The sequence below is a fragment of the Prionailurus viverrinus genome, chromosome D1 (assembly GCF_022837055.1).
Source record: "Prionailurus viverrinus isolate Anna chromosome D1, UM_Priviv_1.0, whole genome shotgun sequence".
NCBI classification, from domain to species: domain Eukaryota; kingdom Metazoa; phylum Chordata; class Mammalia; order Carnivora; family Felidae; genus Prionailurus; species Prionailurus viverrinus.
In genome coordinates, this window is record NC_062570.1 from 1,817,462 (window position 1) to 1,837,580 (window position 20,119).

Consider the following 20,119-nt stretch of genomic DNA (forward strand, 5'->3'; position numbering starts at 1 on the left):
TGTGGCATATATTTAGTATAAATAACTACCACACTATATTACAGGTATTACAGGCCTTAAAACAGTCTCATCTACCTGTGGTTTTCACTAGGTATAGGAAGGGTTTTGTAATTTTTTTGATTCAGTAATTATTCCTTTTCTTCACTGGGTGGCATTTATGTGCTTTTGATAGTTTCTGGTGATCTTGAAAAATTTCTTTAATGTGAAAGCATTTTTAGAAATTCAGCAATGCGTCTTAAAACATGGAGAGTAAGCTTTATAATAACCTTTAAAATTAAAATTATACCTCCTAAAATAATACTTTTTATCTCTGTCACTTAGTATATTATGAACAGTTTTTGTTCTGTAATTACAGAGCTTCAACTTAAATGTGACATTAAAATGCCAGCCTTGGAAGTTGTCTGAGAGCATTTCCTTTCCAAAGTCATAGAGTCTCTGTTAGTGTAATAAACTAGGATCCCTCCCAATTGACAAAAAGTTATCTTTGTCTGTCTCTGTAATGATACACTTTCATTCGTAGCAAGCCACTAACTATAAAGGTCGTTGTACTGATTTAGTTCTCTTTGGTGCTGTGGGTAAATTACTTAAACTCATTGACCTGCAACTTAATTGGGTCAGTTGTATGTGAGTGTATTCAATAAAATATATATGCAGAGAGCCAGCCTGATGCCGTCCTCTGTGTTGGGTGCTCAATAAATATTGTTGATTTTTCCTTTTTGCTGTTACTATCTCCCCAAATCTTCTCATTTGTTAGGTGACAAAAACCTAACTCATATTATAGGAGAGCGGGCATTTTTTTCATGTCCATTCCTTCATTATTCATGGGCAATGGGGCATTTTTTTCATGTCCATTCCTTCATTATTCATGGGCAGTGGGATGGGGTAACATAATGGCTAGCCCAGGGTCAAATGTCCTCCCCAAGGAATAGGTAAGGTATTTTGATTCAGAGCCCACCAGAACCCTATGTGAGGCAGCCTCTTATAAAAAGGTAGCTACTGGACAGACAGAACCAAATGATGTCCAGGATAAGAAGACTAGTCCTTGAGTCCTTTTACTCAGTGAGACTGAACAATGGAGAAGGTTTACGGACTTTTTCCTTGCTCTGTTTCCTCTCTCAGAACGCAGTGGGTAAAAATCCTGGTCTTCAAGCTGCCAAATATGTGTCGATCTGTTCACGTTTACTGTGACACTATAAAATCCGTGTGTGTGTGTGTGTGTGTGTGTGTGTGTGTGTGTGTGTGTGTTTTAATGCCTCTGTGGAGTGTTTTACTACATCTTACTGGGTGTATGGTTGAATAAGTCATAACTGGCAGTAAGGAAAAACCCAAGTTCACTTGCAAGTGTTTGATGTGTACACACATTTTTTCTTGATGGTTTCTTACAGGTTTTATTTACTGTGTGTGTATGTAATACCTGTTTTTAATGCTACCAGTCCATATTTTATCGATCGTCTACCAGTCCATATTTTATCGATCGTCTACCAGTCCATATTTTATTGATTGTCTACCAGTCCAGTTTATCAATCGTCTGTCAGTCCATATTTTATCGATCGTCTGCCAGTCTGTACTTTATTGATCATCTGCCAGTCCATATCTTACTGATGCAGGCTGGTGTGTCTAAACTGAATGAAGCTAAAGCTCTTGTGGATGAGCTGAACAGAAAAGCTGGCGAGCAAAGTGTGTTATTAAAGACGAAGCAGGACGAAGCAGACGCCGCCCTTCAGGAGATCACTGTGTCGATGCAGGTGATGTTTCTGGGGCGCAGAGATGCGGGCGGTAGGGAGACCATTTCCACTTGATCAGTACTGGGAGAAATTACATTTCTACTAATATGGATATAAAAAATACTTCTTGTCTGCTGAGTCACACTGATGGTATTAAACACTGAGCTTTTTGGAAAGAGTGTGGAAGTTTCCCATGTTATTTTAAAATCATAACTAGGGGCGCCTGGGTGGCTCCGTCGGTTAAGCAGCCGACTTCAGCTCAGGTCATGATCTCACGGTCCGTGAGTTCGAGCCCTGTGTCGGGCTCTGTGCTGACAGCTCAGAGCCTGGAGCCTGTTTCAGATTCTGTGTCTCCCTCTCTCTGACCCTCCCCCATTCATGCTCTGTCTCTCTCTGTCTCAAAAATAAATAAATGTTAAAAAAAACAAAAATTTTAAATCATAACTATATTTTTCTCAATTCACCATATACTAATTTATCTAAACCCTATAAATATGCAAATATAAACATTTTAGGTTGGCGTAGGTGTGTCTGTAAACAATTTTGTTTACCCTCTGTTATATGTCTTTCTTTTTCTTTTTTTTTTTTTTTTTCAACGTTTATTTATTTTTGGGACAGAGAGAGACAGAGCATGAACGGGGGAGGGGCAGAGAGAGAGAGGGAGACACAGAATCGGAAACAGGCTCCAGGCTCTGAGCCATCAGCCCAGAGCCTGACGTGGGGCTCGAACTCACGGACCGCGAGATCGTGACCTGGCTGAAGTCGGACGCTTAACCGACTGCGCCACCCAGGTGCCCCTGTCTTTATTTTTCTTAAAATTATCTCCTCAGGCTTCAAGGGTTTTTTCCTCCTGCCTTTAATATTTTCAGGATTTAAGAAATAAGTCTTTATTCATTTCATTTATACTTTCATGATTATGTTTTGATGGTGTCACCTTTCTGCCATTGTCTTCACTGAACCTTTGTTGATGGTTGAACCTTTCAGAGGAGATTTCTTTGAAAGTCTTCTTTGCCCAGGTTGTAGGTTGTGTCTGCACGCCCTCTCAGGGTGTTCTTGTCTTGGCCTCTTTCCTGCCGACTCTGTACTGACTGCCACCAAATTTATCGTTTTTATCCTTCAGCCCTACTCCCTCATCCTGGCCTCAGACTAAAATATGCAGTATTTTAGTAAACGTGTCTTCTTAGAAGTCTCATGAGTATTATGGCTGAATAGTATTCCATTGTATATATAAACCACGTCTTTTTTATCCTTTTGTCAGGTGATGGACACTTAGGCTGTCTCCATACTTTGGTTATTGTTGATAGTGCTGCTAGAAACATTGGGGTGCACGTGTCCCTTTGAGTTGGTATTTTTGTGTTCTTTGGGTAAAAACCTACTAACGCAATTGCTGGGACGTAGATAGTTCTATTTTTAATTTTTTGAGGCAACTCCATACTGTTTTCCAGAGTGGCCACACCAGTTTGCATTCCCACCAACAGTGCAAGAGGGTTCCCCTTTCTCTGCATCCTTGCCAACCTCTGTAATTTTTTGTGTTATTGACATTATAGCTAATTATTCAAGACAGAACAGAAAAATTATATTGGACTTCTGTTCTCTCAATTCCTACCTTTTTTTTTTTAATGTTTATTTATTTTTGAGAGAGAGACACACACACAGTGCATATGGAGGAGGGGCAGAGAGAGAGAGGGAGACACAGAATCCAAAACAGGCTCCAGGCTCTGAGCTGTCAGCACAGAGCCCGACATGGGGGTCCAACTCACAAACTGCGAGATCATGACCTGAGCTGAAATCAGACACTTAACCAACTAAGCCACCCAGGTGCCCCTCAATCCTTACCTTTAATGAATCACTGAATTGTTTGTTTACCTCCTTGATTAGGTCTCATGTATGTTTGTCCATCTTCATGTTGGTGACTATTAACCTTACTGCAAGTCTAATGTCTCTTTAAATTAACTTCAATAGTCACTAGACTGATGTATAAATTTCAATAAAAGTAAATAGCACAAAAACTCACAAAATAATAAAGTTGGAGGACTTATGATTTAAAGACTTACTACTGAGCTGTGGTGGTCAAGGAAGCATGACATGGGTGTAATGACCCCTACAGGGTTACTCGAGCATTATGGAGATCAGAAGTAGATGAATGTGTACATAGTTGATCGATTTTATACAAAATACCAGTTAAATGGTGAAAAGATTGGTTTTTTAAATGATATTTGGATATCCAGGTAGAGAACAAAAAACAGATCTTTACCTTAAACTTGTATAAAAATTAACTCAGTATGGATCGTAGATCTAAATGTATACCAAAAATTATAAAACTTTTGAAGAAAACAGGAGAAAATGTTGACGATATTGGGTGAGACAAAGATTTTTTAGATGTGATACTAAAATAGAACAAGAAAAAATTTGATAAATTGGACTTATCAAAATTAAAAACGTAGGCTCTGTGAAAAAAGCTCTGAAGAAAATTAAGAGGCAAATCACAGACTGGGAGAAATTATTTACAAAACATAAATCTGATAAATCACTTGTATCCAAAATAGACGGAAACCATGATGTACACAATAATAATAAAACAAAACATCTAATTTACAGATGGCCAAAATATTTGAAGGTACCCTGTGTGAAAGAAGAAGGGCCAGTAAACGCATGAAGGGATGCTCAACATCACTGGTCAGGAAGAAAATGTAATCCCTTTGTTTTTAGACATTGAAAAGTGTTACTCCATTTCCTTCCAACTTCTCTTGTGACTGAAGTTCTCAAAGTTAGGTTAAGTTCTGATCCCTTTGCAGTGATCTTTTTCTTTTTTCCTCTCTTGAGGTTTTTTAGATTTGTGTTTTCATTGTTCTGAAAGTGACATGATCTGCCTTGATTTAGGTTTATTTTCATTCACTGTGTTGGACACAATGTGGATTCTTTGCACCAGAACGCTTCTGTCCTCCAGTTCTGGGAAGTGTCCTTAAATTATTCTGATGGTGCTTCTGTACCTCCCTGTCTCTGTCTTCACTTTCTAGAATCCCCATTACTTGCACTTTGGACTTCCTGCCTTGTTCGCTAATTTTCTTCTTTTCTCACCTTTTTTCTTCTCTTTTTGCTCACTTCCTTTAAAATTCTTCATTTTCTAATTTTCCTATTAGTTTTTCATTTCTGTGACAATATTATTAGATTTTTTTTTTCAGCTTCTGAATGTCTGCTTGTGGCAGTGTCCTTTCTTGTTGGTTTGTGTCATTGTTGAGTTGCCTCCACTTAGCTCTCATAGGATACTTGATGCGACCTTATGTTTCCCAAATATCTTTTCTTACTGCTTTTCTTCTACTTGACTCTTTTATACTTACTCACAAAAAAGCTTTCTTCTTCTCTCTCTCTCTCTCTCTTTTTTTTTTTTTACTGTTTATTTATTTTGGGAGAGAGAGGGAGAGAGAATCCCAAGCAGGTTCCACTCTGATAGTGTGGATCCTATGCAGGACTCCAGCCCATGACCCTGGGATCATGACCTGAGGTGAAATCAAGAACCAGACACGTAAATGACTGAGCCATGCAGGCACCCCAAAAGAAGATTTCTTCTTCTTTTTTTTTTATATGAAATTTATTGTCAAATTGATTTCCATGTAGCACACAGTGCTCATCCCAACAGGTGCCCTCCTCAATGCCCATCACCCACTTTTCCCTCCCTCCCACCCCCATTAATCCTCAGTTTATTCTCAGTTTTTAAGAGTCTCTTATGGTTTGCCTCCTTCCCTCTCTGTAACTTTTTTTTCCTTCCCCTCCCCGATGGCCTTCTGTTAAGTTTCTCAGGATTCACATAAGAGTAAAAACATATGGTATCTGTCTTTCTATGACTTATTTCACTTAGCAGAACACTCTCCAGTTCCATCCATGTTGCTACAAAAGGCCACATTTCATTCTTTCTCCTTGCCCTGTAGTATTCCATTGTATATATAAACCACAACTTCTTTATCCATTCATCAGTTGATGGACATTTAGGCTCTTTCCGTAATTTGGCTGTTGTTGAAAGTGCTGCTGTAAACATTGGGGTACAAGTGCCCCTATGCATCAGCACTCCTGGATCCCGTGGGTAAATTCCTAGCAGTGCTCTTTCTGGGTCATAGGGTAGATCTCTTTTTAATTTTTTGAGGAACTTCCACACTGTTTTCCAGAGTGGCTGCACCAGTTTGCATTCCCACCAACAGTGAAAGATGGTTCCTGTTTCTCCACATCCTCTCCAGCATCTGTAGTCTCCTAATTTGTTCATCTTAGGCCACTCTGACTGGCGTGAGGTGGTATCTCAGTGTGGTTTTGATTTGTATTTCGCTGATGAGGAGTGACTTTGAGCATCTTTTCATGTGCCTGTTGGCCATCTGGATGTCTTCTTTAGAGAAATGTCTATTCATGTCTTTTGCCCATTTCTTCACTGGGTTATTTGTTTTTTGGGTGTGGAGTTTGGTGAGTTCTTTATAGATTTTGGATACTAGCCCTTTGTCCAATATGTCATTTGCAAATATCTTTTCCCATTCCGTTGGTTGCCTTTTAGTTGATTGTTTCCTTTGCTGTGCAGAAGCTTTTTATCTTCATGAGGTCCAATAGTTCGTTTCTGCTTTTAATTCCCTTGCCTTTGGGGATGTGTCGAGTAAGAGATTGCTACAGCTGAGGTCAGAGAGGTTTTTTTTCCTGCTTTCTCTTCTCGGGTTTTGATGGTTTCCTGTCTCACATTCAGGTCCTTCATCCATTTTGAGTTTATTTTGGTGAATGGTGTAAGAAAGTGGTCTAGTTTCATTCTTCTGCATGTTGCTTTCCATTTCTCCCAGCACCATTTGTTAAAGAGACTGTCTTTTTTCCATTGGATGTTCTTTCCTGCTTTGTCAAAGATTAGTTGGCCATCTTTTTGTGGGTCCAGTTCTGGAGTCTCTATTCTATTCCATTGGTCTATGTGGTTGTTTTTGTGCCAATACCATGCTGTCTTGATGATGACAGCTTTGTAGTAGAGGCTAGAGTCTGGGATTGTGATGCCTCCCACTTTGGTTGTCTTCTTCAAAATTACTTTGGCTATTTGGGGTCTTTTGTGGTTCCATACAAATTTTAGGATTGCTTGTTCTAGCTTCGAGAAGAATGCTGGTGCAATTTTGATTGGGATTGCATTGAATGTGTAGATTGATTTGCGTAGTATTGACATTTTAACAATATTTATTCTTCCAATCCATGAGCGTGGAATGTTTTTCCACTTCTTTGTATCTTCTTCAATTGCCTTCATAAGCTTTCTATAGTTTTCAGCATACAGATCTTTTACTTCTGTGGTTAGGTTTATTCCTAGGTATTTTATGATTCTTGGTGCAATTCTGAATGAGATCCTTTTCTTTGTCTTTCTGTTGCTTCATTATTAGTGCATAAGAGTGCAACTGATTTCTTTTTTTTTTTTTTTTTTTTTTAATTTTTTTTTCAACGTTTTTAATTTATTTTTGGGACAGAGAGAGACAGAGCATGAACGGGGGAGGGGCAGAGAGAGAGGGAGACACAGAATCGGAAACAGGCTCCGGGCTCCGAGCCATCAGCCCAGAGCCCGACGCGGGGCTCGAACTCACGGACCGCGAGATCGTGACCTGGCTGAAGTCGGACGCTTAACCGACTGCGCCACCCAGGCGCCCCGAGTGCAACTGATTTCTGTACATTGATTTTGTATCCTGCGACTTTTCTGAATTCATGTATCAGTTCTAGCAGACTTTTGGTGGATTCTATCGGGTTTTCCGTGTATAATATCATGTCATCTGCAAAAACTGAAAGCTTGACTTCAACCTTGCCAATTTTGAAGCCTTTGATTTCCTTTTGTTGTCTGAGTGCTGATGCTAGAACTTCCAACACTGTGTTAAACAACAGCAGTGAGAGTGGACATCCCTGTCATGTTCTTGATCTCAGGGGGAAGCTCTCAGTTTTTCCCCATTGAGCATGATATTAGTTGTGGGCTTTTCATAAATGGCTTTTATGATGTTTAAGTGTGTTCCTTCTATCCTGAACTTTCTTGGGGGTTTTTATTAAGAAAGGATGCTGAATTTTGTCAAATGCTTTTTCTGCATCGATTGACAGGATCATATGGTTCTTATCTTTTGTTTTATTAATGTGATGTATCACATTGATTGATTTGTGAATATTGAACCAGCCCTGCAGGCCAGGAATGAATCCCACTTGAGCATGGTGAATAATTGTTTTTATATGCTGTTGAATACGATTTGCTAGTATCTTATTGAGAATTTTTTCATCCATATTCATCAGGGTTATTGGCCTATAGTTCTCTTTTTTTGCTGGGTCTCTGTCTGGTTTGGGAATCAAAGTAATGCTGGCTTCATAGAATGAGTCTGGGAGTTTCCCTTCCCTTTCTAGGTTTTGGAACAGCTTGAGAAGGATAGGTATTATCTCTGCTTTAAATGTCTGGTAGAATTCCCCAGGGAAGCCATCTGGTCCTGGACTCTTATTTATTGGGAGATTTTTGATAACTGATTCCATTTCTTTGCTGGTTATGGGTCTATTCAAGTTTTCTATTTCTTCCTGTTTGAGTTTTGGAAGTGTGTGGGTGCTTAGGAATTTGTCCATTTCTTCCAGGTTGTCCAGTTTGTTGGCATATAATTTTCCATAGTATTCCCTGATAATTGTTTGTATCTCTGAGGGATTGGTTGTAATAATTCCATTTTCATTCATGATTTTATCTGTTTGGGTCATCTCCCTTTTCTTTTTGAGAAGCCTGGCTAGAGGTTTATCAATTTTGTTTATTTTTTCAAAAAACCAACTCTTGGTTTCATTGATCTGCTCTCCAGTTTTTTTAGATTCTATATTGTTTATTTCTGCTCTGATCTTTATTATTTCTATTCTTTCTGCTGGGTTTGGGGTGTCTTTGCTGTTCTGCTTCTATTTCCTTTAGGTGTGCTGTTAGATTTTGTGTTTGGGATTTTTCTTGTTGAGATAGGCCTGAATTGCCATGTATTCTCCTCTCAGAACTGCCTACGCTGCATCCCAAAGCGTTTAGATTGTTGTATTTTCATTTTCATTTGTTTCCATATATTTTTTAATTTCTTCTCTAACTGCCTGGTTGACCCATTCATTCTTTAGTAGGGTGTTCTTTAACCTCCATGCTTTTGGAGGTTTTCCAGACTTTTCCCTGTGGTTGATTTCAAGTTTCATGGTATTGTGGTCTGAAAGTGTGCATGGTATGATCTCAATTCTCTTATACTTATGAAGGCTGTTTTGTGACCCAGTATGTGATCTATCTTGGTGAATGTTCCATGTGCACTCGAGAAGAAAGTATATTCTGTTGCTTTGGTGTGCAGAGTTCTAAATATATCTGTCAAGTCCATCTGATCCAATGTATCATTCAGGGCCCTTGCTTCTTTATTGGTCCTGTGTCTAGATGATCTATCGTTGTCACTGGAGTATTAAAGTCCCCTGCAATTACCACATTCTCATCAATAAGGTTGCTCATGTTTGTGATTAATTGTTTTATATAGTTTGGGGGCTCCCATATTTGGCGCATAGACATTTATAATTGTTAGCTCTTCCTGATGGATAGACCTCGTAATTATTATACAATGCCCTTCTTCATCTCTTGTTCCAGCCTTTAAAGTCCAGTTTGTCTGATAGAAGTATTGCTACTCCAGCTTTCTTTTGACTTCCAGTAGCATGATAAAGAAGATTTCTTCTGAAGTGTGCTCATCCTCACTGGCGATCTGAGGGTTGGATGGACTGTGGGGGTGTGAGCTTCATGGGAGGGTTGTCTGGAAGGTCCCGAGTGGTCCAGTTAAGACCATCTTTGATGCATGTGGTCATTCTCAAAGGCAGTAACATTTCCAGAAACATGACGGTTATGGACACATTCAATGATTCCAAGATAATGTTATTGAGTACCTGACCTGGTGAGTAATGTAATAGGAAAATCAAATGTAATTTTCATATTATAAAACTTTAGCATGTTTTTTTCCTCAGGGTATTTTGGAACCAAATTAATACGGATATTTTTTGTAAAGCAGCCAGCTATATTTATTGTTTAAAAAAATCTGTCAAATACTTACCTTTAAAGAGTAATTTGGAATATGAAAAAAGTGAAAGCTCTGTAGAGGATAATAGTGTTGGTAACTGTGTGTTTACTAGAGGGGCATAGTCAGCCCTGTGTGCTTGTGTGGTCTCACACTAGTGGGCTGGAGACGGGTACGCTGGCCGCCATGCCCTTTCTCTGTCTGGGCCCTTCCTTGAAGAGGTTTTCCTAAGACTGTGGCTAATTGTATTGCCTAGCAGAGACTAGGAAGAATCACTGTGCATCTCGTAAGTTGGTAATTGTTCTTAATTATGAATAGCTGACATTTTCTGTTATAAAAAGGTATAGTGTGGACAGACAGCTTAAGTATCCAACTGTGTAATTTCCAAAGCTTGCAGCTCTAGGTTTGTGACATAAGAAAAACAAGAAATAAATGCTATAAAATCTCAGAATAGGGAGAACCTCCAGTTGGTAGAGTAGGCTAATAAAACAAGAAACACATGAGCTGGGCCTTTGGCGGCTCTTATGTGGAGGTGGAGAAAACGACTTCCTCCTGAGCAGCGAGGCGGAGATGTGCATTTGGGAAGGCTTGTGGCCCGGGGACAGTTCCACCTGAGCTGGTGTGGAAAGTGCCTCCCGGGAAGGGCAGGGGGAAGCAAGGGTCCACTACTCAGCGAGTCTCCGTTTGGGCCACGGATTGGAGCCACCTGACAAGTCTTTAAACAGTTCTGTGCCTCAGTTGCATCCAGACTATTTCAATATATTTGGCAATAGAACACAGGACATTCCTTGTGATTGTAATCGAGTTGAGAACCACTGAGGTGAGCACTTGTGAAAGGTTTCTTGACGGATTTCCTCTTTGGATTTTCAGTTAGTACAGATAAACCAAATATGGACATTCACAACGATTCATAGCATTTTCATGTAGGTGGGACCCTTGATATTTGCTTTCAGGAACAAAGAGTTCATGACTTAGTGTTTTTTGAATCTGTAGTAATTTTTGTTGATTATTTGACATCGTATTATTGTCATGATTTCAATTAATTTTTGTCTAAAAGTGTAGAAACACAAACTTGCAATATAATGTAATTAGTCCCTAAGAGTTAGTCTTTACTGTTAGAATTATAGAAGAATTTATTTTTAGTTTATGAAATGAACACGATAGTACTAACTTCTCTGGGTTATTTATTGCCAGTGTTAAATGTGTATTATGATAATTTTATACATTATGCATTTCTGAGTTGATTTTTATATAAATAGCATTTGTTGCTTTGCTATTCAGAAAAAACTAAAATAAAGCAGAGAAACCTCCTGATGGTACATATACAGTAAATTATATGTTTGGTTTCCCAGGCATTTTAGAAACTCTTATGTCAATTAACATGACAAAAGTATTTAATAGAAGATGTTATTTTAAAGTAACTTATTTTGATACTATGCTTTTAAATATTGAGTGCATTAAAATTAATTGGAATGCCTTATAAATACTTCTATAGGATGCTAGTGAGCAAAAGACAGAACTTGAAAGACTGAAGCACAAGATAGCAGAAGAAGTTGTTAAAATTGAAGAAAGAAAAAACAAAATTGATGATGAGTTAAAAGAAGTACAGGTAAGCTACAAAGGAAATTTCGTGGGGCACCTGGGTGGCTCCATCAGTTGAGTGTCTGATTTTGGCTCAGGTCATGATCTCACGGTTCGTGGGTTCGAGCCCCATGTCCGACTCTGTGCTGTCAGTGCAGAGCCTGCTTGGGATTCTTACTCTCTGACCCTCCTCCTTCCCTGCTCTTGCTCATGCTCTCTCTGTCAAAAATAAAAATAAACATGAAAAAAAAAAAACCCCGAAAAATGGTAAGAGCCATTTTTGACTACCAGTGGTGTCTAGGAGTTCAAACATTACTTGTTGACTTATTTTCTAACAATATTACCAAGTGTGGCTTTCAATCAAGGTATTATTTGTAGAAGAGAAGCAAGATGGAGGGTCCACCAGGTAAAGTCAGTGAATGAACCAATAATCATCAAAAACCATCTTTGTTTTTCACAAGCCGTGTTGTCTGAGAAGAAAAATGCATTGTAGGGAAATCAAGTCAAAGTCTTAGGCTCTTTTTTTTTTTTTTTTGGTTCCTCACTAGGTTAGCCAGCTTGTCTTAGAATATAAGGAGCCTCTTGAAAATGGCAAATTGTCCATTTGCAGTAATGTGGTTGGAGCTAGAGTGGATTATGCTAAGTGAAATAAGAGAAAGACAAATACCATATGACTTCCCAGTATGAGGAATGTAAGGAACAAAACAGATCAAAGTATGGGAGGGGATGGGGCGCCTGGGTGGCTCATTCGGTTGAGCATCCGACTTCGGCTCAGGTCATGATCTCGTGGTCTGTGAGTTCGAGCCCCGCGTCGGGCTCTATGCTGACAAACTCAGAGCCTGGAACCTGTTTCAGATTCTGTGTCTCCCTCTCTCTCTGCCCCTCCCCCGTTCATGCTCTGTCTCTCTCTGTCCCAAAAATAAATAAACGTTGAAAAAAAAAAATTAAAAAAAAAAAAAAGTATGGGAGGGGAGGGGGACAGACAGGGAAACAAACCACAGGAGGCTCTTAATGATGGAGAACAAACAGGGTTGATGGAGTGGGTGGGAGATGGGCACTAAGGAGGACACCTGATGATGGGCACTGAGTATCGTGTGTAAGTGATGAATCACTGAATTCTACTTCTTAAACCAATAGTGTACTGCATGTTAACTAAAATTTAAATAAAATTTTCAAGGAAAAAATAGCAAATTGTCTCAAAACAAATTGAATTTTCTAAATTAGACTATTGTAGTTATGGTGGTAAGAACTTAAAGATTTTGTATTTTGCGTGTTTTAAAGCATTTTGATATTTGAAGAAAAAGGATATTAGTAACTAGAGTTACTAAAAAAAATTTTAACATTTATTTTTGAGAGAGAGAGACAGAGTGCAAGTGGGGGAGAGGTGGCAGAGAGAGAGGGAGACCCAGAATCCGACGCAGGCTCTAAGCTCTGAACTGTCAGCACAGAGCTGGATGCTAAGCTCAAACTCAGGAACCCTGAGATCATGACCTCAGCCCAAGTCAGATGCTTAACCGGCTGAGCCACCCAGGCGCCCCATACAGTTATTTTTAATTTTTTTTTTTCAACGTTTATTTTTGGGACAGAGAGAGACAGAGCATGAACGGGCGAGGGGCAGAGAGAGAGGGAGACACAGAATCGGAAACAAAGTTATTTTTAATAAAATGACAAATATTCAGTAATTTGTAAAGAGGTAATGATTTTTATATACATATTTTTGAAAGTAATAAAGCCCTTTGTCTTTTTAGCCTCTAGTCAATGAAGCTAAACTAGCAGTTGGAAACATCAAGCCAGAATCTCTTTCAGAAATTCGCTCACTGCGCATGCCACCTGACGTCATCAGAGACATTCTTGAGGGTGTTTTAAGGCTGATGGGGATCTTTGATACATCTTGGGTGAGCATGAAAAGGTAAGTTTTTGAATTTGTGAAGAATGTTATTATTTCCCCTATGAAGTACACATTCACATTTTTATGTATGTATGTATTCATTTAGTTTTAAAGATTTTATTTGTAAGGAATCTCTACACCCAGTGTAGGGCTTGAACCCACAACCCCATGATCCAGAGTCACATGCTGTACTGACTGAGCCAGCCAGGCACCCATCCTTCGTATTTTTACTTATTTATGTTTTTAATGTTTATTTATTATTGAGAGAGAGCATGAGAATGTGAGGGGCAGAGAGAGAGAGGGAGACACAGAATACGAAGGAGGTTCCAGGCTCCGAGCTGTCAGCACAGAGCCCAACACGGGGTTTGAACTCAGAAACCGTGAGACCATGATCTGAGCCAAAGTTGGACGCTTCATTGACTGAACCACCCAGGCACCCCATCCTTCGTATTTTTAAATATTTCTTTTGTTGCTTTTCACACTGTTTCATTAATTACCTGGTATACCCTTTGCCATCATATTTCAAGATACTTTATAAAACCATACAACATCTATGTTTTTACCCATAATAAGGGATTATTTTAAGTGTCCAAAGAGGAGAAAGGAATGCCTGGAAATCTTGAAGAACATCTCAGTAAATATACTTCTTTGGTCCTCACACATTGCAGAGCATTGTGTTTACTGTGATTCACTGACGAAGAAAATATAATCACTATTGTTAGGGTCAGAGAACAGAAACAGGAGGCGGGAGCCCCGGAACAGTACAGATGTGAGCTGGAAGAGAAGAGGCTGTGTGATAACTAAATATGCAGCCAGATAGCTCCGGAGCTTACGTTGCAGCAGCATGATGGGCTTCGTTCCGATGCATGGTCTGCGGTAGCGTGGAGGTTGACAGTAGAGTCCTTTCCTGTCTAGAGATGGGAAGGGGATGTGGTCGAGGGCACAGCTGAAAATACCTTTCTTAGAAAAGAGTCAGGAACTTTTCTGACATCTCCTAGAACGTGCACGTACCTGGCGGTTCTCAGAAAGGGATGTGGGTAAAATGAAAGGACTGTGACCCCTTCATTTCACTGCTCCAAGTTGTTCACAGAACCCAGGAAAGGCTGCGGTGGATCTTCCTGGAGCTCTTCCTCGTCGTCTATAGAAACGACAGATACTGCATTAGAAGCTGGGATACACTAGTACCCTGTTGTTTGATAACTAACAGATTGAACGATTGTATGTACCATTTTGTGACATTGGTATGTTCATCAGAAATAGCAAATGTTATTTAGCCTCACTTTAAGTAATATGCTGTAATTTTAGTTTCCTTGCGAAAAGAGGTGTGAGAGACGACATAGCAACCTTTGACGCACGAAATATTCCAAAGGAGATAAGACACAGTGTTGAAGAACTTCTTTATAAAAATAAAGGATCTTTTGATTCAAAGGTAATTGTTAACAGTTATGCCGCCAATTCCTTTTCCATATTGTATAATATTCTGCTTGTTAAAATGTGATAACTTTAAGTTATTGATTATATTGCCTGGAAACCAAAAGTTAAAAAAAAAAAAAGCTGTAGATGTTACATGTCAGAAGCATTTACCGATGGGTGGACTGGAATCCAGGTTGGGTCTGGGGTACACATTTATTGTCATAAGTGGTTTTTGAATCTTTGTGCTGTAATTTCTCAGTCTGTCATTTCTTAACCTCCAACTTGCCTGGTCTGCTTTTCCTTCTTCCTATGTATTTGTTAGATAAGACCAGATATCTCTGTTAGGATTCTTGTGTCTCTTTTCAGTGAATAGGTTCAGTTACATGATTCTGGTATTTTTTTGAGATCTCTTATTCAAAATGTCATGTGCATTGTCTCTGGCACTAATAGCAATGGTTTCCGAATTGCTTTTTCTAATAAAGTTGTGTCCCATGTACAGAGGAGGAAGAATTGATGCTTGAACATCATTGTGGACAGACATAATAATTTATAATAATTTATAATAAGGAATGTGGCTAATGGAACACTTTTGTCACTAAAATATCATTATATTAAAGATTTATGTGGTTCAAAATCACTAACTCTGAAGCAAAAATTCTAGATTACCTTAATGAAATTAACACTTTATAGTTATTTTAGCTATAAGCCAAACACTTTATTTTGGGAGATAAATTATTAAATAAAGGCCTACATAAGACAGACTAGAATTAGCTTTGCTTTTATTTGAAATTAAGTCTGGGTGCTGGATAACTCGTGATGGGTTTTTCAGAACGCGAAGCGAGCCAGTACTGCGGCGGCTCCTTTGGCCGCGTGGGTTAAAGCGAACATCCAGTATTCCCACGTCTTGGAACGGATCCAGCCTTTGGAAACTGAACAGGCAGCATTAGAATCGTAAGTGAAATACAAAATAGAAATAAGTCTGACCTTTATTTTCATCATTTTAATGGCTGAGTTAATTAATTCAGATATATTTATGTTTCATTTCTTGTTTACATCTAAAAAGGCAGCTGACAACATTAAAACATATAACATGGGTCAATTATATAAAATTAAATACTAAACAGGGCAGAAGAAAACAATTAGAAGCAGATGGAGGGTAGGACCCACTCTCTTTTTCCCTTGTCCATTGTGTATTGTTGGGAGAGGTTCTTCCACAGAGAGCTTGGGTTTGGGGAAGGAGTAATATTAACATACAGGAAGTAGGTTTTGGAAATTTAGGGCTTTTGAATTTCTTTTCTTCTTTTAAGTTCTAAGAAATGTGTCATATGTATTTTTCAAAGCATAGTCTGTCTGAGTAGGGGGGCAATTTAACTATTTACTTTGGGGCTTAAAATTTTAATTGGCTATTGTTCCTAAGTCAGCGTTTTGTTTGTTGATTTAAATTTATTTTTTTAATTTATATCCAAGTTAGTTAAAATATAGTACAACAATGATTTCAGGTGTAGATTCCTTAATGCCCCTTACCCATTTGGCCCATCCCCCCTCCCGCAGCCCCTCCAGTAACCCTCAGTTTGTTCTTCATATTTAAGAGTCTCTTATGTTTTGTCCCCCTCCCTGTTTTTATGTTATTTTTGCTTCCCTTCCCTTGTGTTCGTCTGTTCTGTGTCTTAAAGTCCTCATATGAGTGAAGTCCTACAATATTTGTCTTTCTCTAATTTTGCTTGCATCACTACCCTCCAGTTCCATCCATGTAGTTGCAAATGGCAAGATTTCATTCTTTTTGATTGCCGAGTAATACTTCATTGTATGTATATATGTGTGTGTGTATGTGTGTGTGTGTATATATATATATATACTTGTACACACCACATATATATATACCATATATATATATACACCATGTGTGTATATATGTATATGTATATATACACCATATATATATATATGTATATATATATACACACACCGTGTGTGTGTGTGTGTGTGTGTGTATTGTGTGTATATATATATACACACAATACACACACACACACACACACACATACATGTACATATACCACATCTTCTTTGTCCATTCATCCACAGATGGACGTTTGGGCTCTTTCCATACTTTGGTTATTGTCAATAGTGCTGCTATAAACATGGGGGTGCATGTGCCCCTTCGAAAGAGCACACCTGTATCCCATGGATAAATGCCTACTAGTGCAATTTCTGGGTCATAGGGTAGTTCTATTTTTCATTTTTTGAGGAACCTCCATACTGTTTTCCAGAGCGGCTGCACCAGCTTGTATTCCCATGTTATGTTCTTGACTAATGAGTTTTTGACACCATCTATTCTTATTCTGGGCAAAGAGAATTTTAGCAGTTTCAACATCTTAGTTTTCTCAGTATAATTATATTACATTTTTGTGTTAGTTTGTCACAGATTTTTGTTTAATAAATGATGTTAAATATTTGTTATTTTGTGTATATGAATATTTTTCACAGATGAGACATATATTTTATGTGTTTATTTCCTTTCTTGTACATCTTTTATTATTCTTAATAATTTCCTCATTTTTTCAATTGATTGGGGTTTTTTTTTGTTTAATATCACATATTTATCCACAATCTTTTTATCAGACGCTAAAGCATATTTGGGATCTATGTGTTGTATGTATTTTTTCTTAGTATTATCCCTTCCAGAGCCTTTGTCCTCCTGTCCCAACATGGACCAGTTCTTCCCCCAGGCTGCTGCTCCCATCTGTGGGACCTCTCTTCACTGTGATTCTGGCTGTTTCTCTGAATCTCTTTTCTGATGTGTTGTCTTATTAGGGGTCCTTGTCTTTCTTAGTTCCGTCCTTCATTTTTCTAGGATACATCCTGCACTTTAGAAAGGGTGTATTGGATGAAAACTGTTTTGAGATCCTGCATGTCTAAAATTATCTGTGTTACGCTGTTCTGTCTGGTCAATAATTGGACTGGGTTTATAGTACTGGGCAAGAAATGGTTTAGTCTCACAATTTTGAAGGCCTTATTCTATTCTAGTAGTTCTCAAAGTGTGATCCCTGAGCTAGCAGTGTCTGTGTCACCTGGACACTTGTTAAAAGTGCACATTTTTGAGCTCTATCCAGACTTTACTGAATCAGATACGCTGGGGGTTCTGGGGTGTGACACCTTACAGTCTGTGTTTGATTTGTGCGAAGCACGGATGCCCAGCAGAATGTAGCGGTGTGCACTGGTCATAACAGGACAACCTCTCAGATACTGTGGGAATTTTTTTTTTTCAGTATATGAAATTTATTGTCAAATTGGTTTCCATACAACACCCAGTGCTCATCCCAAAAGGTGCCCTCCTCAATACCCATCTCCCACCCCCCATCAACCCTCAGTTTGTTCTCAGTTTTTAAGAGTCGCTTATGCTTTGACTCTCTCTACTGTGGGAATTTTTGAGGGGAGAAGGTAAGTCATGTCTCTAGAAGAGTCTTCACACTTTCTGCCTAGATGGGAGTGGAAGGGAGTGAGTGGGGATTATAAGTTTGCCTTTCTGGGATGTATTAAGAGGATAGTCCCTTCTCGGTGGGCGAGGGAATCTGAGGTTGATGTATTTCATTTATCGACTAGTAGAAAATTCTCTATATTTAGCTCTATTGTCTTCTAAGTACCTATTGTCCACAATTCCTGAACATTTGGAATTCTCCTTTCTGACTTTTCTTCCTGTGGCTACTCAACTTTTAGCTTTTTGCATTCCGTTATGTCAGTTACCACCTTTCAAAATTATTGAAATTATTCCACTGCAGTACTTTGCTCTTCTGTTCTCTTTATCTGTGTGCATGTATATCTTCTTTTTATTCCCTTGGTTCCATTTTGGTAGGGTTTTAGAAGGGATATGAAGGTGTTACTTCTGCTGGTATTGATATAGAAAATAGAATAAGTTTTATAAAATTGAATTGTTTTAGAAATTTGAAGAAAACTGAAGACCGAAAAAGGAAGCTAGAGGAACTTCTAAATTCTGTTGGCCAGAAAGTATCAGAACTCAAAGAGAAGTAAGTTAAGTTTAAAATGTATTTTGAAAAAAAATTGCATTGTGCGTATTTGAGAACATACCTCAACTGATTTTTCAATTTTGAAAAGCTTAGTTATAATCATTATTTTCATTTCTTTTTGTGATTTTTACTCTAAAATGGGGAAGCATATGAAATAATGTAGAAGGTATTCTTCTTAAAAAAAATGTTTTTGGTAAGAGCAAACATATTTGGGGTCTCCATTTGTGGAGCGGTCCCTGTAGACATTGCTGAGCCCGGGGGAATCCGAGAGGGACAGAACGTAGCAAGTTCATGCTCTGGGTTTCCATTGGTATCTGTGTACCTGTAGTCTCTAGACTTAGGGCTTCAGGCTCCTTTATTTTGAATGATGCTGTAGTCCATCATTTGGACCACCATGCTATTTGGTGATCTTCCTGAGGCTGCGCGATCACATTTAAAAACTTGTCTTCTCTTAACTTTGTGCCTTTTAGTGTTGAGAAAAATATTCCTTTATGCAGTATTGTACTTAAGTTTCAGGACCATTTATGACTATTACTGATTGTAAAACCTCTTCTGTACCTCTGGCCTCATGTGATTGCTCTTGACTGTAGGATAGAAGATACTGGTGTGGGTATCCTAACAACTGTAGGACAGTTTTCCTATAAAAATTGTGAAGATTGAAAAACTCGAGGATATCGGGGGCGCCTGGGTAGCTCAGTTAGTTAAGCATCCGACTTTGGCTCACGCCATGATCTCGGGATTCATGAGTTCGAACCCTGCGTTGGGCTCTGTGCCGACAGGTCAGAGCCTGGAGCCTGCTTCGGATTCTGTGTGTCCTCTCTCTGCACCCCCCCCCCTCACCTCCCTCTCTGTTTCCCAAATATAAATAAACATTAAAAAATTTTTTAAAAACCTGGAGGATATGTGATTAAATATTATGTATGTTGTCATTTACTTACAGCTTTATAAGACTAAAACTTTTGTTTTTTATTTTTTTTTTTTAATTTTTTTTCAACGTTTATTTATTTTTGGGACAGAGAGAGACAGAGCATGAACGGGGGAGGGGCAGAGAGAGAGGGAGACACAGAATCGGAAACAGGCTCCGGGCTCTGAGCCATCAGCCCAGAGCCCGACGCGGGGCTCGAACTCACGGTCCGCGAGATCGTGACCTGGCTGAAGTCGGACGCTTAACCTACTGCGCCACCCAGGCGCCCCAAAACTTTTGTTTTTTAAAAAAAATTTTTAATGTTTATTTTTGGGAGAGAGACAGACAGACATAGCACCCCAAGATCATGACCTGAGCCAAAGTCAGATGCTTAACCAACTGAGCCCCCCAGGCACCCCAAGACTAAAACTTTTCTAAATGCATGCTTTTTTTTTTTGTAATTTTTAAAGTTTATTTTTATATTTTTTTTTGAGAGAGAGAAAGAGCAGGGGAGGGAGAGAGACAGAGAGGGAGAGACAGAATCCCAAGCAGGCTTCAAACTGTCAGCA

The 20,119-nt window shown here is 38.8% G+C and overlaps 1 protein-coding gene across 11 annotated transcripts in view; it reads left to right on the top strand.

The window, feature by feature from the left end:
- Positions 1-20,119, top strand: part of DYNC2H1 (dynein cytoplasmic 2 heavy chain 1) — a 355,486-nt gene that overhangs the window by 101,906 nt on the left and 233,461 nt on the right. For all 11 annotated transcript variants that reach the window (XM_047878743.1, XM_047878737.1, XM_047878734.1 and 8 more), the window contains 6 exons: positions 1,608-1,745; positions 11,235-11,348; positions 13,069-13,229; positions 14,514-14,637; positions 15,451-15,572; positions 18,560-18,646. In XM_047878743.1, coding sequence (XP_047734699.1) covers positions 1,608-1,745; positions 11,235-11,348; positions 13,069-13,229; positions 14,514-14,637; positions 15,451-15,572; positions 18,560-18,646 — 746 coding nt within the window. The remainder of the gene's footprint in view (positions 1-1,607; positions 1,746-11,234; positions 11,349-13,068; positions 13,230-14,513; positions 14,638-15,450; positions 15,573-18,559; positions 18,647-20,119) is intronic.